This window comes from Poecile atricapillus, chromosome Z (genome assembly GCF_030490865.1).
Source record: "Poecile atricapillus isolate bPoeAtr1 chromosome Z, bPoeAtr1.hap1, whole genome shotgun sequence".
NCBI classification, from domain to species: Eukaryota; Metazoa; Chordata; class Aves; order Passeriformes; family Paridae; genus Poecile; species Poecile atricapillus.
Window position 1 is genome coordinate 23,427,479 of NC_081289.1, and position 17,045 is coordinate 23,444,523.

The window sequence follows — 17,045 nt, forward strand, 5'->3', positions numbered from 1 at the left end:
AAGGCTTTGCAAGCACTAAATTGCATGCAAACACTTACTGCGTAATATAAATAGAAGGTTCTTGTGATGGTGGGGCTAAGTGAAGATGAAAAGATCAAATGATCTGTGGGAGGCCACAGGGAAGCCACTGCCAGGAAATGGGCTGCTTGCATCCTGGTTCTGTCTTCTTAATTCTGAATCTGGGACCACAGTTCCTTCTTTTGCTCTTGTGCAGAAGAGATGAATGGCTTTTAGGAGAAGAAAAGGTTGCCTGTGGTAGCAGGTGGGGACACAGAGTGGGACAGCAGAGATGGCAGAACTGGGGAGGTTTCTGCAAGGTGAGCTCAATGATGAATTTGTTGCATTTTGGATGCTCCACTAACTGTGGGTTATGGCACCCCAAGCACACCCACAGCCTGAGGCAGCTGGAATAAAATCTGGAATAGACTGTGTGCCAAGAACAATTTAGCTTTTTTATGTTTCAAGATACTTCGTGCTAAAAGCGTGCACGCCGTGAAACACACTGCACACTTTCTAGTGTGCAGCCACCCTATCTCTGTGCACACTGCTTTCCTGGTGTATATGAATAGTGTTGAGTTGACAAGAGAAAACCTCACAATAAATCATTTGAGGACAGGTTTTGCTCGAGCAGCTTTGGCTCAGCTGACTTTTGAAATGTGGAGATTGATGTACTGCTGGAGGCAGAGGAACGTGGAGGAACAGTGCAGCTGGAGTCAAGAGCGTAGGGATGGCTTGGGTGGCTGAGGGTGACCTGGTAGGGGAGACACAGCTCAACTGCTCATGTTCACCTGCAGTGATGTGCTGACAGGTGTGTACTGGGGCAGACTGCACCAATTTGTCACTTTGGTGCAGAAACCAGAGGCAACAGGAGGTAGAAGGGGAAAGAGACCTAGCTACACTTTGGGAAGGATGCAGAATGGCTGTGGCTACCAGCTAGCAGTCTCATTAAATAGACCATGGTTTATTGTCAGGGTTATAAATTCATGGTTTTAATACAGTCTCCCCAGAGCTGGTTGTGAGCAAAACCGTAGATCCAAGACTTTTGTATTGAAGTGTGAAATGAATCTAGGTCAAGAAAATGAGTTTTGCACCTGGCTCACATGCTTGTGAGGGGGAATCTGCTGACCATGACATGAAGCTGGCATCTAGAAGGCAGCTCCCTGATGCATACTCCTCCTGTTCATGGTCTGGACAGGACACAGGAGGTTGTTAAGGGCTCTGAAAGACAGACACATCTCCTGCCTATGGCTCTGGCCTGCTCTTAGCAGGAGGAATTATTCACCCAGGAAGCTCAGCAAATCAGTAATGCTGCCAGTGCAGGGCATGATTCCCAAGTGCAAACTACACATGTAGGAGTCAAGGACAGCTGGAAGGATGACCAGAGTAGCAGAGTAGTGTTATCAAACTGATGGGTGCTGCCTGCACAATGCTGTCGTGCTAAAAACGTGGTCTCCTGCTGCTTCACAGAGTGCCCCAGCAGGGCACCAGGTGGGAAGGCAGCTGCTGTGGAAGCAGGTGCTCCTCTTTCTCCCCTGGGTTTTGAAGGAAAGACGCAGGTCAAAGAACTGAGTGGCTTAGTTTCAGTGTGCAAAGACATCATTGCTAAGTTGTTCAGGTAGTTTTAGAACATGCTTTTAGAAAAAGAAAAGCATGAGGTAGGTGTGGTAAGGAGCAGCTGCGTAAGGATCTGTCCGTGTCGTTCACCCCGGGGCTGTGGCTCTGCAGGCGCACACTCAGCTCTGTGTACACATACACATGTGTCATACACTTTTGCCTCTGGCAGTTGCTTGGTCTGAAAATAGTTAGCCTGCTCCTAGGCAGGCAGGATAGCATCATCAGGTCCATCATGATAGATCAGAAAACCCCACAGGAAGCTTCTCAGACGTGGGCATTGGGTATCTGTCATTTTCTTTCTCTTCCTTATTTTTTGCCTTCTTCTGCTCCCCCAGTACAAAATTGGAAACAGATGTGTTATTCTTTAAACACCAGGCTCTAACATAGTAAAAGCAGTGATAATAGTTTTTACTGAAGCCAAACACAATTTGAAAAAAAATAGCCTTCAATGGTCACTGCAGAGAGGGCTCAGGCTGAAGCTGCCCACTTGCATGTTGTATGTTGTAGTGCACCCCCATGCAGATGGGAGCAGCTTTACTTTGCCTGTCACATCATATCTGTGGCTTGAAGTCAGTGAAGCTGTTCCCTAAATATTCAGTGTTGCCTTAAACCAGGCCCGTGTCACAGCATGCGCATTACGTAATATTTTCAATCTTTAAATCAAATGTATGTGGACCCTGTGCTCACCGACCATGCTGAACTGACAGCAGCAGTGATGGGGGAGCCCGCTTTAGTTACGGGAAGGGTGAGATGCTGGCAGCTGCAGTGGCAGCTCTGCACACACTGTGGTGCAGAGGTGGTTTCGTGGGTTTTTGGTAGCTGGTGTGTAAGGCACGGCCTTTCTCCTCTGGGCTGAGAAGCTCCACTGTGGAGCCGCATTCCTGAAGCCTTTCCGCATCCAGAATCAGGGCTGCAAGGCAGTGTCAGCCTGGGGCTTGCTGCTGCCTTCGCTGCCCTCTGGGAGCCTGTCCTCTAGTTGTGGCTTCCCAGCTTTGGCAACAAAAATGTCCTGAAATGTCCCCCCACTTCGCTGTTCTTTTTCTTTTTTCTTGTGTTTACCCTGCGCAACGTGATGTTTTCGTCTCCCTGGCTGTGCCTGCAAAACAGTTTGTGCGTTGGCTCACTTGGCTTATGTTGCATAAATTACGGAAGTTTTCATTGAGTTTAATTTTAAAACAATATAAAATTGGCAAGCTCTCTTGTCAGGCAGATCAGCTCCCCAGTCTGTTCTTCAGGTGGTGGTACAGGGTGAAAATTTGATCAGTGAAGGGCAAGGCAGGGATCTCTTCCAAACCCCTTGGGTCATGATGCCACAGCCATCAGGAACCTCATTCATGGAGTTACAAGGTCAATGCAGCTGCTGGGAATTTTATTTTAGATGTGTTCTTTCTGGAAATGATGCACTGAGGAATTTATTGGCCTTTCAGATGTGTTCAGCTGATACAGCCGAGACGTATTTTCAGGGCCAAAAAAGAAGCAGAAAAGGCAGCAGTGCTGTGAGCAGGTAACCTGCCCTTGCAGAGCTTTGCTGTGATGAGCGCAGCCCTGAAGAGCAGAGGTGGCTGACACTGATGAAGGGGTAGCACAGACTTGTGAAGGGGGCTTATCTCTCTGTGCTTGGCCATAAATTCAAGGTTGCCCTCATTGTTTAGATACAACACAGCTTTTACAGCTGTCAAGGGCAGCATCATGTGTAGTTTGGGTTTCCCAGATGAGGCTGGAGTTGGCTGATTGCTGGAGAGCAGACCAGTGAGTCCCATCATGAAGCTGATTTCAAATCTGTGGGCTTTGGGGTGCCTTGGAATCAAAGAGTCTCAACCCTTGGTACATTCTAAGGAGGGAAATGGAGAAGCAAAAGCATAATGGCAAGGAACAATAGAAGGAACAAAACCTGGTAGGGATTCAAGACAACACACACACCCCTAGAACCAGATGTTGCGCTGTGTGACATTTTAGAGTTTGCCTAAGTGCTGCCATGCAGTGTGTGCATGTGCCTGTCAGCTTCTTCTTGGCCTTCTTGGCACTGATCCTGGAGAACAGATATGCAAAGGCACGGTCTCTGCCCTGGAGAATTGTTGCTGTAACTGGATGCGGCTGAAGGAGGCAAAGGGCACTAGGGCATGTATCGGATTGTTCAAGGTGACGCTGTGGAATAAAACAGAGCAGTGATTCCTGTCCTGCCTCCACAACTCTGCCCATCGGGTACCAGTATAATGGGGCTTTTTATGCTTGCTTACTGTTCTCTGTGAAGCTCAGTGTTTTATAGGTATTGATCTTTTAGGCTTTGAGTTGACCCGAAGAAATCAGTCAACTTACTGGTGAAGAAATTATACAATAATTGTTAATATAGAAATTATTTCAAATGTGACTAGAGAAAGCATAACAAATGCAAAAGAAAGACCTAAGCAATCAGTTCTTGGTATAATGTAATTAAATGAGACTTAAATATAAAAAACATTAGTTCAGCTTTAATGGTATGAATTGTTTTGGGTATTTTTGGAAGCAGTAGAGAAAACACAGCATACAAGGATGAACTCCTGGTCATATTGGTACGGATTGGAGCTTTGCCTTTCAGCAAGGCTTGAGTTCCTCCAGCCTTGCATCAGCAGTGATGCTTAGCTGCCTCTCCTGCCCACGTCATTCTTGCTGCTGCTTTCCCTTCTCACTCACTGTGCAGCTTCCTCTGGTCCTGGGCGTGTCATTGGGGTCACATCACCCCGGCACTCAGGGAGGAGTGGGATGAAGTAATGCTGCTGTCAGAATCTGGGCCAAAGTCTTAATTTTTATTCATCGTTTGTGACAGAAGTCAGAGGCATTCTTTAGTGCCTGCTGTCTCAATCCACAGAAATAAGACTGGCTGTGTGCTAAACTTTACCCATGTTCTTCACTGCTGTAATGGCTTGTGTCTGAAAAGGCTGAATTTAGTGTGTGTGTGTCTCCCTTTTCTCTGCCTTTGCTATTATTGCTAAAGCTGGATGTTGCAGCCACCATTTCTATGTAATTTTTTTGCCTTCTGGAGAAAAAAGGAGGAATTTACTATCAGTAAGGTTGCTAGCAATTAAATTGGCCTGTGCTAGACTTGGCAGTGCACATCTGCTGTGTCTAGAGTGGGCTGAGTGAAAGAGGTCCCAAACTTTGCTGCTGCTTCTGGTTGCCTGCAGATAGCCTTGTGCAGGAGTGGGGAGTCATCTCAGTGGCACATCTGTTTCTTCTGCAGACCTGGTCCTGCATACTTTCCACATGCATAGTTTCTCTTGGAAATTATGAGCATGCAAAGCTGCAAGATTGGTCCTATCATGGCAATTTCCTGGCAGAGGGAAAAGACAGAAGCTATTTTTAAATGAAAGCTTTGAATCAGAAGAATACTGCAGAGTGAAGCAAAAATTTGTGTTGAAACCCTGAAATCATGGACTTTGCAGTTTCGTCATGCCAGTGGTTTTCTTCTCTTCATGGTTTTATGGCTACGTTTTTGGAGGACTGGGCTGAGATTTTTAAGTGTGACATTTCTGTTCTCCCTGGTATCCATTATCACTGCAGCAGCAGCATTTTCTGTATGAGTCAGGCTGGAGAGAAGTGATGTGTTGTGTTCAAAGGTGGGACTTCGCAAAAACCCGTAGTTCAGCCATGCACACAGTCAGAGTGTTTTTAAGTTTGTCCAGGAGTTCATTATTTATCCCCTGCAATTGGTTTTATGCTTCTACCTTGGAGTACATCTTAAACTTTTCCTTCCAAGTTTCAGTGCTCAGTGGTCACTTGGGAAAAGAAAGTAAGAGAAAGTGCGTGACTTCTTCTTAACAGTGGAAAATTATGTCCTCTTTTTCTCATCACTGGCTTTTGTATAGCTTAAGAATGACCCAAAGGGCTCTTGCTCAGATTTTCATTTAAAACAAACCAACTGATTTGATTCGAGATCATTATTTCCCCCAAAAGCACTTTCAAAATGATTTGAACATGTGAAAAAAGGCAGTTTAAAACACAATTGTTTCCCTGCCTTTGATAGAGTGGTCACTAGTCAATAGACATAAAATCCACTGCCTTGGAGGGAGATGCTTTAGTTAATTAGTTACAATCAGTGTTGTGCTAAGAGACTGCACTGCTGCTTGCCCATGTGTTTGCCTGGTAATCTCATTTGCTGGCTTTGCTGATCCCAGTCCACATGTTGTGGCTGGATTCCTATATCTGCCTTGTGATGGAGTGCCCCAAACTATATTAGTGCAGGGGTGACGATGAGCATCTTCCTCTTTGTCCATTTTCAGTGCTCTGGAAACTTGGGGGGCCAGGTGAGCCTATTTAATAAGTTTTGCTTTTCTGCTAACATGAAGTTTTCCAGGCCTAGCCTGGACTCATAAAATTGATTTTGGTTGCACGTTTTATATGTTGGCTTTTAGCAAAGACATCTATTTTTTCCCCCTTTTTTTTTCACCTACATGCTCATTCACATCCTCCTGCATTGCTTTGTGTGTTACCTGACTGCCTCTTTCCTCATTCCAAGGGGCTGGGTTTCACTGTCCCTCTGACCAGGAGCATGCAGCTTTTGGTGCCACCTCGCACGATCATTCTGGGGGGCTGTGGGGTTTTAGCATCCTCCAAAGGCTGCTAAGTAGGTAACTGTGATCCTGGCCCAGCTCTCTTGGTGGTGCTGAGATGGGCCAGCCTGATGTTTCCCACACCACATATCCTGCAGGCCTTTGTGGGCTTGTCTGCAGCCTGGGTACGTCACACCACACCACATAAACCACCAGGAAAAGTTCAGCCTGGTGATGAGTAACACCCAGGATCCCGTCCTACCTCGATTCTTTGCACATGTGAGGTTAAGTGGCAGGGTGGACCAAGCCAGCATGCCTTTCAGTTTGCAACTCAGGAGAGGCAGCTGAACAGCCTGGCATTCACCTGGCTCTTGCTTTTTTCCAGGTGACCTGGTGTCTCGGGCGATGCACCACCTGCAGCCCCTGAATGCCAAGCAGCACGGCAATGGGACGCCGATGCACCAGAAGCAGGGATCCTTCTACTGGGAGCCGGAGGCCCTCTACACCCTTTGCTACTTCATGCACTGTCCACAGATGGAGTGGGAAAACCCCAACGTGGAGCCTTCCAAAGTCACGCTGCAGACTGAGAGGTAAGAGCCCCTGCACAGTGCTGGGTGCTGTGGTGAGGATGTTGTGTTAATAAATCAGCTTGGCTGGCTAATTGCTAATTACAGCCTGTGCGCGAGAGGCTGCGGAGCAGTCTGCTTGGGGTTGGGATCGCCTCCTTGAAATCTGCTTCTCTCCCCGAACTGCTGCATGGCTGAACCAATATATATCAAAAGTGACACCCAGTGGCTACAGACAGCAAATTGGTTCCAGATGTGCACTTGGGAGAGATTTTCTTTTCCTTTCGTTGTTGCTCAGCTATTCTGTGTTTTGGAAAAGAAAATGAGAACTTCTATTTCTGGCCTAGCAGGTTTGGGTTTAAATGTGTTTTTTTTCCCCTACGCGTTAATAGGGCTCAACAGCTGTGATTGGGGAAGCGGAAAATGAATAGAGTAGTGTGTAGAGGGGAGAAGTCATTAAGGATGCTGGGCTCCAGCCACACAGAGTAACGGGGCACAGGGGTGACCTCGGGGCTGCCCTGGCCAGGGATGTGGTAAGTGCCAGCTGTGCTGCTCTTGTCCCTGCCCCAGGGATGGGCAGGGCTGGGGAGGTGCACCTGTGGCCCTGTCCTCACTCAGGGTCTGATGTAAGGTGAGAAGGATAATGCCTCTGAAGGTGGCAGGCAGGGTGCTCAGCACAGGGGACAGATTGCTGACCAAGAAAATAAATCCATCTCCCATCAAAAGCCCAGCAAACCCTCTTTTAAAACATGTCTCCAGCAGTGTGCTGGGGCACACTCTGCTGCTTCCCTGCCACACTCCTACCAGCCCTAAACCAGGTGTCCCCAGTACAGAGATGGGAGGTGAGGCTGGTGCTTAGAAGGTGCTGGATATGAATTCATAGGCTGGGTATTGTGGTGATGCAAATGCAAGCTGGTTTGTCAGGCTGGGCTCCACATTTACACCCAGAGTATGTATGGCAGTGTACATGTGAGCCAGACTCTGATCTGTACATCTGGGGCTTGGCTATTGTTGCAGGATGAGGTCTGCATCTCAAAAGCAGCATTGAAGGGTCTCATTGTGTGTGTAGTTGTAAATGGTATATAATATGATATCTTAATTGAAATAGTTTTTTTATTAGTTGCAGAAGAGCATACAAGATGAAATTCTGGCATTAATGATGTTACTGGGAATTTTGCCATTTGCCTTTGGATGGCATTTTGTTTCTTTTCAAGTTTGGGTCGCTCTGTGAGCATGTTTGTCACTTTTTGTTCTGTTATTTCCAAAGTTTGAAAAAAAACAGAAGGGAAATGACAAGAATCCAGAATTTTCTCTCTTTTTTTTTTTTTTTAATTGTTTTTGATTTCATGATTTGTCATCTAGTCTTACTGTTGTGGAAGGCCTAACTCACATCCAAGAGTGGTTAGTATGCACAAAAAAAATTTTAAAAAATTAGAATATACCCTCACCTGATCTGTAGTTCCCATCTGTGGGAATAATGCCACTGGAACCAGAGGAAATATAGGGGTGAATAAAGCTGAGCCTCTGGCTTTGTAAGATTTCCTCAGGCTTCCCTGTACAGGAGTGAAAAGGGCAGGGATATTTGAAAAATCACTTTCAGCATTTGCTTTAATAAGTTTTGCTTTCTCTGAGGTTGCCTTAACACACATCCTCTTTGTTAGAGCACTCGACATACTGATGATGTAAAACGATTGTTCCTCGCTTTATTTTGAGCGCTCTGTCTGGCAGGACGCCTTCCCTTGGCAGGGCAGTGAAGGACTGCGGCGAGCCCCAGAGCAAGTACTCGGTGTTACTGCCAGGAGCCTGTGGTCACCTCTGGAACGAGCAGACACATCTCCTCCTGCCTAATCAAACATGCATTAGTGCTGGAGTGGGAGCAGTGCAGGGCTGAGTGTGAGCCCGGATATTTCCATGGAGCTGAGCTCTGGAGTTTCACCAGCTGGATGTAACCACCCTGTGCTGCTCAGAAAGGAGAGCAGTGAGGCTGACTTCTCTCTAGTGCTCTGAGGAGCCTTCCTACCCAGCTCCCATGTTTTGTTTTTTTACAGGCAGTCATGCTTTGTGGTCCATGACTTATCTTTGGTGGCTTCCGTTTCCATGATGGGGTTTTATGCATTGCAGGGAGATGGGTTTGTTAAACGTGACACTTCTATATGCAGAATATTTGCGGGGTTTGTGTTGTATCTGTTGCTGTATTTGCTCTCCAGCTGCAGCAATTGTTTTTGTTTGGTAAGAAGGCCAGAAGGAAGCAAGGATGTCTAGGCATCTTTCCCCATCCTTGGCCTCTCTGTGTCCCTGCTGGTGCAGAGAAGCCAGGACGGTGTGGATCTGGCTGCAGGCAGTATTTTCATGAAATAGAGGTTGTCCTTGGCTCTTTGTGAAGCCAACCTGGCTACTGTCTTGGCCCCTCCTCCCTGACAGTGCAAGCCCATGGAGGCGAGGGCTGTGGGGTGCAGCCAAAGGGTTCTCCCAGCATTTGCAGGGCTTGGTGGCACCGTGAGGCCATCCCATTCTTCCCACTCATCTCCAGCCCACCTGGATTTTGGCTCTGAACAAGGCCAGGCTGCAAAGGCTGTACATGTGCTTCTGCAGAGGCTGGATGTGGGAGGGGAATCCAGTATGGTGGCATTGCTGCCTGGCTTAGCACTTTCCAGCTCAGAAAGCAGTACCTCCCTCAGAGCCTTGGGGGACACATAAAAAGGGATTTTTACCTTTGAATAAATCTGGCACTTCGTTTCTAGGGAGTGTTTCTCAGTGTTTGCTCTTCATGGAGGTAGAGAAATGAGAATGCAGTATGTTTTTAATAGTATTTATCTTTACAGAAAATAAAAGGGAAAAATGACTATATAGTGAAACTCTTGGTGCAGGTGGGGCTGCTTTCATGGGAGGGGGAAGAGTGGAGAGTGGCCAGAATTGCTCAGAAAACCTGAAAAATACTCCCCACTTCCTAAAGGCTGACAAACCCAACCATAAGATGGATGTGTGATCCCCTCCCACCCCAAACTCATATTCCTTCAATCTGACCACTTTGGCAGAGACTCTCTGATTTTTTCTCACCAACACAAGCCAGTTCTGCTCACCCTGGATACCACGTAGATGGCTATTTTGGCAGACATGGAGGTACAGGGAGAGGGTGGACCTCTTTGTGGGGTCCCCCTTTCCCTATTGCACCCAGCTGGGATGTGCTGGGGCCATTTATCCTCATGATAAATATCCCCATGTGCTGGGTGTTGCTACAAAAGCAGTGCTCCTCCGGTGCTCCCACCTGCAGGAGGCTGTGGATTATTTAGGTCTGTGATTCTTTTGCTTTCCTGGGAATTAAAAAAAGAAAACGAACTGTAGATGAGGGTACTATTGTCAAGATTTCTTTCTTGCTTGCTGCTTCTAGCTTAATAAAAAGATCTGTCCCGTGGTTATGTTTGGCTTGTCAGGCCCTATAATGCTTCCAAAATTATTGCAAGTAATTTCTTAAGCACCGGAAAGCGCAGAATCTGTAGCTGCAGATTTGTGTGATGTTGTTTTTCCTTAAGTGGTTCCTTACCCACTTTTATCCACAGCTGTATTGACAAAGTCCTCATTACTTCCTAAGTTGCCATGTTCCCTATTAACAACTCCTTGAGAAGCTGTGGCTCAGCAGCTCAGCCAGCCCAGAACCACCCATTGATTCACAGGCAGCCTTCTCCAGTGCTTCCTCTGCTGCTCCACCTTGGAGGAGCATTTGCTCCTTGTACCACCTGGCAGCTGTTAGCTTTTCTCCTCCAGTCTTAATTGAGTTGATGGATATGTGTCTGGTTTTAACCTTCTTTTCACTTTTCCTTAACTATTATTCCTTATATGGGGAGCAGTCCCTTAGGAAACTCCCATGGGCTGTTACTGCTTGCTTTTAATCTTTCTGCCTGCCTTGCATGCTTACATGGACACACAGACACAAAAAGATGTATGTTCCCTGCACATGGATACACCTGCAAATTGTAGACTGTGGTCATTCATCATTAATAGAAAGAGTTTGGGTAACCTCAGTTTTGTTTCATGCTTTGGGTAACTATTGGTGTAGCTGGCTAATTAATGGAATGCAGCTCCTCTAATGAGAGGAGTGTTCCATGCTATTAAAAGAATTTTTTTAGTAATTTGAACTCTTTCAGAGTATTTTTGTAACTGCTACAGCCATGTGTGTAGTACAGATTATACCTATAGAAAAATTTCAGTAAGAGAACTAGGGGAAAAGTGTCCCTGATTTAAATTATTATGTGGTACAAACTCCCTGGGTAGGGCAGTCTCCAGCAAAGACCAGAAGAGAGTGGTGAGGAATGCTAATGAAAAACAGGCAAAGCACAGGGAATATGGGAATCCTGCAGTGAAACCTGAATGAACCTCTATATGCAGAAGGGATTACACATGCTTGGTGTGCCAGTGTGCCATAGCACCGTGTAACCCTATCTATTTTTCATCCACTGTTTGATTGGAAACTTCATATAGTAAAGCTGTAGCCTTGCTGAAGTAAAAATTGAGGGCAGAGTTGATTTCACTTGGAACCACTGAAAAGAAATCCCAGTGCATCCTTACCTAAATCCTCTGGATTTGCATGCTAAATATCAAACTTCCCACTTTCTAGAAATCGCTTCAGCAGTGTTATTGGAGCTGCCTGCAGCGTGTGAGATGGCACATGTTACAAGAAATAGTTCAGGCATTATTTGTAGCTGTTACACAGCAATATCCTTGCTGGACTGGGTCTGTATTCTACATCTGATTTATCAAGCTGGACTTCTGCTGTCTGTGGGATGGCTATAGGATTTTCTAAGTAGAGGAGACTGCATGCAGCCCTGTGAGAAGTGCATGGTATCCAGGTTGTTCTGTGCTGCACTTTGAATGCTGGGTGTCCTCAGGGATTTATGCCATTGCCAGTCGTGTCAAATCTGATGTCAAAACTGCCAGTGAAATATTTGCCTGTTGTGGTTGCTGGCTGAGTCATCACTTTAACTCAGATGCATTTCAAGTCTCAGACATTAATGTTTTTAATGCAGGAGAGGCAACAGGGGCAGCTCATTCCAGCCCTGGATGTGGGTTCAAAACCCATGATTTGCAGATACCCGTGTGTGGACTCTGGAGCACCAATGTCTTGGTACACAAAAGCCTAAGGATAAACCCTTCCTCTGCCTAGGCAGGTCTCATGAGGCTCATGTGAGAGCAGGGAAATTGGATCCTTCATCCTGAACAAGATGCAGAACTTGCTACTTGGGCCACCCTTAGCTGGGTTCAGGGGTGGCAGAGCAGCTGCCTAGCACAGAGTAGCTGCATGAACTCACATGGAGCATCAGCTGGCACTGCTGAGTTTCTGAGAAGGATTGGGACTGGCAGCTTTTTGAGGGCATCAAAAAATATTTGCTCCCTCTGAAGACAAGTAGCTTATGGTGTAAATATAAATGAGTTTTGCAGCCCAGAAACCCATCTGAAATGCATGCTCGACATCGGAAAAAAACCCATGCTTTTCTGTCTTTCAATAATGCTAAAAATGGATTAACATTGCATATATATTTTCATCATATGTTCCAAATGAAAACTTGTCAGAACTTAGGATGCTTTTCAATTAATTTATTGGGATTTTCTTTAAAAGCCACCCGAGAAAACATAAACCAATATAAAGAGCTTTTTACAATGTTAAAGTTGCTGACTCACATCTGCAAGAAAAAACATCTTCCTATCTTTATCTAGAAAGGCTTTTTTGTGTAAAAGTGCAGCGTTATGCTGCTGAGAAGCACCTTTAACTCTTACTTGGTAGCTTTTGCAAATTTAAACAGCAGCAACCTCTGTGTACCAATCTGCCTGTCATTGCCACAGAGGTTGGCAGTCAGCAATCCTTGGCTGGAGCGAGAGAAGAAACTCCACACCTACACCACCACCACCCTCCTCAGCAACCAAAGGAATCCTGCAAACACGTCATTTGGAGCAATTGTAGCAATTGTACCAAGTTTAATGCAGAGTTGGGTCCTTCAGCTGTGTCCACTCCACAGCTGGGGATGCCGAGGGAGGGACAAAGGGAGACAGCTGTGGGAATTCACATCCGAGTAGGATTATGCCTTGGGAATTTCTCTCTTCTCATTGTGGCTGTCAAGCCAGTCCTCTCCCTGAGGTTTGATTAATGCAGGCAGTCAGTGAGTGCATGTGGTGGGGCAAGGGCTCCATAGGTAGAGCAGTGGAAGAGTGCTCTGCAGAAGAGCGGGGTGAAGTGCCCCTGGAAGTAAAGAGGATGTTGTGCTGCACTTGAAATGGTGATTTTTTCCCTTGGAGCACTGTGATTGTCTGGAAATCTCATGTGTATTGATGAGCTCTGGGACCTGGAGCACACTCCCAGTAGGCTGTGCTGGGAACAGGGGGCTGGTGCCCCATCCAGGGTTTGTGAGCCTGTGTGAGGAGCATTCAGAGGTGATGAGAGTTCTTAATACTTGTAGGGGAGAGGGAGCAGCAGAGAGGAAGAACTCCAGCTGCTGGAAATCCAGGAGAGAGTGGTTGTTTATAGTGGTCCTGCTCTGGGCAGAAGGTGGACTGTGAAGCTGGTCAGCAGCCAGCAGGGATTCTGCACCCTGCAGTGATGGTAGGGCCTGTGAAAAACCAGGGCCAGGGATTATTTGGAGTTGGAATTTGTCAGAGTGCTGGCCCTAGTGCTTTGCAAATCCAGCATTGCAGCAGGTGGTGTCCAGACAGGAGCTTCATCTATCTTCTCACAGACCCATGCAAAAATAATGAAGCATCCTATTGCATTTTATGGTGCACAATTTCTCATGGTCTTTCACCTGACAATTTCTCCTGTTTATATACAGGTAGACTGCTACCATAACAACAATAACAATAACAGTACTACTACTACTGCAAATAATGGAAAAGCCTGAGTTATTGCATATGCATGACAAGAGTTTTAATATCTCTGTGTGCCAGCAAGCGAGGGAGGGGGGGCAGTGGGCAGCCCAGGAAGGCTGTGTGTGGCTCTGGAGGGAGTGCAGGCTTTAGGGAACCCCTCATTTGGTTACATTTAGGTTCCCCCCCAATAACATCTGCTTTTCTGATGAGTCATTCTGTAATTGAGTGCTCCAGAGACATCAGCCCCACAAAACTGAGATAACTTTGAGGTCTGATGGCGTAGGGAGGATTTGTTTGCCCCACTCTGGAGGGCGGGTGCTGGCAGGGAGCTGCTGAGTGTGAAGGCAGTGGGGAGAAGGATGTTTGACAGCCAGGACAGTGAGGAATTGTCCCTTGTGAGGCAGGGCCAGCAGGGTGTTGCTACCTGCAGATGTCTTCAAGGCATAGGAGTTTATGGGACCTTGAGCTGTCCAAAAATAGATGTGAGGAGTGCTGGGTGGCAGGAGGGAACAGAAGAATGCTGCCTGGGAGGAGGAACCAGAGTTGTGAGGGTTGGTGGGGCACCAGCATAGTAATAAAGGCACATAATTGCCTTTTCTGATGACGTAGGAGAAGGCATGTCCCAAGGGCAGCCAGCTGCCCCCTTGCCGAGGGCAGGGGGACAGGGCCCAAAAGGTCCAACCCTTTGGGGATCTGCTCTGTGTTGGCCTCCCCCAGCCCTCCCCCACCTTCCAGCTCTTGTGTGTGGGATGGGAGTTTCTCTGTGCAGAGACCTCTCCCTGCATCCTGATCTGGCATGTTTTTCCATTTAGATGTGAGCTCAGGAAAATACAAGTCTGTGCCAAAAAACATCTTTTTTTTTTTTTTTAAAAAAAAAAAAAACCAAAAACCAAAAAACTGAAGTCTGTACTTAACTTTAAACCGTACGGAATTAGAGGATAGAAGCGTGCATTTAAAGTTAAGCACAGGTACAGAGAAAAGCTGGAGGAGGAGGAGGTCAGAGCACTCACTCACCTGCAGCCCAGGTAAGGTGCTTGTGCAGCAGCTGAGCTGCTCCTGATTTCCCATATCCTTCAGGAAGAATCAAGCCCAGCACCATGGTTAGACTAGTTTCATTAAGGCATGTGCTTCCAAATCTTGTAACTAGGTGACTTATCTGCTGTGTCTGCTCTCAAACACAAAATTACTGAATTCTCCTGGTTTGTACCTGCCTTTGTACCAGAGATAAATCAGTGTATATGCCAGTGATGTGATGCATTTGGCTAACCCATTTTCACACAGTGCTGTTTGAAAAGTGAAATATTTCTTGCTGATGTCACATTGTCTTGTGGATTATCACACCCTTATAACTCTGTGTTCCTCTTTCCTCTTTGGCACATAAACAGTATTTAAAAGAAAAAACCCAACCCTTCACATGGTGCACAGATTCTCAAAGAGTATTTTTAACCTTTTGCACACAGCCATATTTGGTTTTCTTCTCAAAATACAAATTTCCTGACATGCTGAGATAGGCAGTGATGATTTTTTTTTTCCCTTTTCCTTGGAAAAAGGAATGTAATATGTTGTGAGCAAGCTCTATATCCTCATCTAGGAACTGAAATTGGACTTTATAGAAAATTTTCCCGCTTCTGCAGAGCACTGATTCTCTTCCCTCTTGGGATTTATTGCACCAAATATCCATGCTCATTTCTATTTCTCTGTTGAAATTTGCAAGACTGGGAAAGGAAAAAAAAAAAAAAAAGGCAGCAGTTTTATAGTGCAGTTATCTGAGTTCCTGTAAATATTTTCATTTTCTCTGCTCCTTAATGTGTGGGGCAGATTTTGTGCTGGATGAGTTTCTGTCCTGCACTAGAGGAGGAAAGTGTGAACCTCTGAGCCCCCTGTTCAGCCACAGCCCTCTGCTTTTCTGTTTGCCCAGCAGATGTTACAGGAAGGCCCTGTACAAGCCTGTCTTCATTTCTCTCATCCAAACTGTGTTCACTCATGCAAAACATAACCTCGAACTGAGTTTTCCTTTAATTGTATTCCCTAGAACCAAGTTATCTGTGTAACTACATGCAGTTTTGCAGTGTGATTTGCAGCTCCTTTTCTGCTCTTTGCTCAGCAAGTGATGAAAAAACTCCCACTGATAACTTGTTCCCAGGTATATCATGCCTCAAAAGAGGGTCCCTTCTGCTCTGAAGATCCCTTGGGAAGCAGTCACCTTCCAGGAACAAATACACCCCTGCTTCCTCCCTTTCCCTGCTCTGGCTCCCACCACCCTCATGACAAATGAGCTGGGTTAGGAAATCGTTTCTCGTGAGCTGTGGGAGATGATCTTCTGTCCTTATCTCCCTCCTTCTGTGGCCCTGGCAGGTCTGGGGGGAGCAAAAGCCTTGGAAACAAATGCAGCCTGGTCTTGAGGTGATGGTGATATGTTGGAATAGAAAAAATGATGGAAGTGGCAACTCGGCCAAAGATGTCATATTTCAAAAAGAGGTTGTTCATTTACGTGCCTGTGAGATTTGGGAACCCAGTGTCCTAGGGAGAGTTAGTGGCCTCAGGGCTTCTCTGTCCTTCGGCACTTCTGAAGTATCTCATCCCCCCTCAAGAATATTAATGTCAGAGCTATGTAAAGCCAAGTCCTCAAAAAGGGAAATAAATGCATAAAGAGCTATAAATAGGAAAAGGATATTCCAGAGTCAACATATTCTTAAATAATTTTTCTCAGGGTAGATCCTTTTGAGGTAAAGTTGTGCATTTAAAATGTAAAATATTTGCCTACTCTGCACCTAATGCAGACTTCTTCCCTTCCTCCATGAAAAGGGACCACAGAAGGAAAGGCAAGCAAGAGACTTTCAGTGACCTTCAATGTGTTCAGCTGCAGTTATTGTCTTAGTTTTCCTCTGAAACAGGACTTGAAGCTATGGGTTTTTACTCATGGTTTGGCATCTTTCTCTTGGTTCCCAAATAATTCTTAGCATAGATGGAGTGAACTGTGTGCTGCATGCTTCATCTACAGCTTGGGCAGCTCTTGCTGGGACATGGGGCTGTCCAGGAGTGAAGGACCAATTCTCTGATATGGGGGCATGGCTCAGAATCCCAGCATTCACTTTTGGGGCCAGTTTTGTATGTTTTTGCACAGTTGGCAGAACAGCTGGCACCCAAAGGTGTAGCAGTTTGATACCGTGAAAGTGAGACCAAGCAGTCTGGTTTCTGATTTCTGGCCTTGCTCACAGCTGACCTTCACATTGGCTGCAAAGTCCCCACTTGCAGCACCGAGCACAAGGTGCCCATTGCATCGGCGGGAGATGCTGGAGACTTCCTGGGGCATTCCCTCTCCATCCTCTCCATCTCAGTGTTGGGGCATCCCCTCTCTCTGCCCAGGTCTGTTCTCGCATCCCTGTTGTGAAGAGATGAGGGAGCAAACCCAGGCCAGCGTGTCAGCCAGAGCAGGACGTGGTCCTGTGCCAGACTCCTGTCCTCTTTTTGGGATTACACTCTGAGG

At 46.3% G+C, this 17,045-nt stretch overlaps 1 protein-coding gene across 2 annotated transcripts in view; it reads left to right on the forward strand.

Annotated features, from left to right (window-relative positions):
• LOC131573763 (ankyrin repeat and BTB/POZ domain-containing protein 3) overlaps positions 1 to 17,045 on the forward strand; it is a 164,648-nt gene that overhangs the window by 102,690 nt on the left and 44,913 nt on the right. For both annotated transcript variants that reach the window (XM_058827993.1, XM_058827994.1), the window contains exon 3: positions 6,526 to 6,730. In XM_058827993.1, coding sequence (XP_058683976.1) covers positions 6,526 to 6,730 — 205 coding nt within the window. The remainder of the gene's footprint in view (positions 1 to 6,525; positions 6,731 to 17,045) is intronic.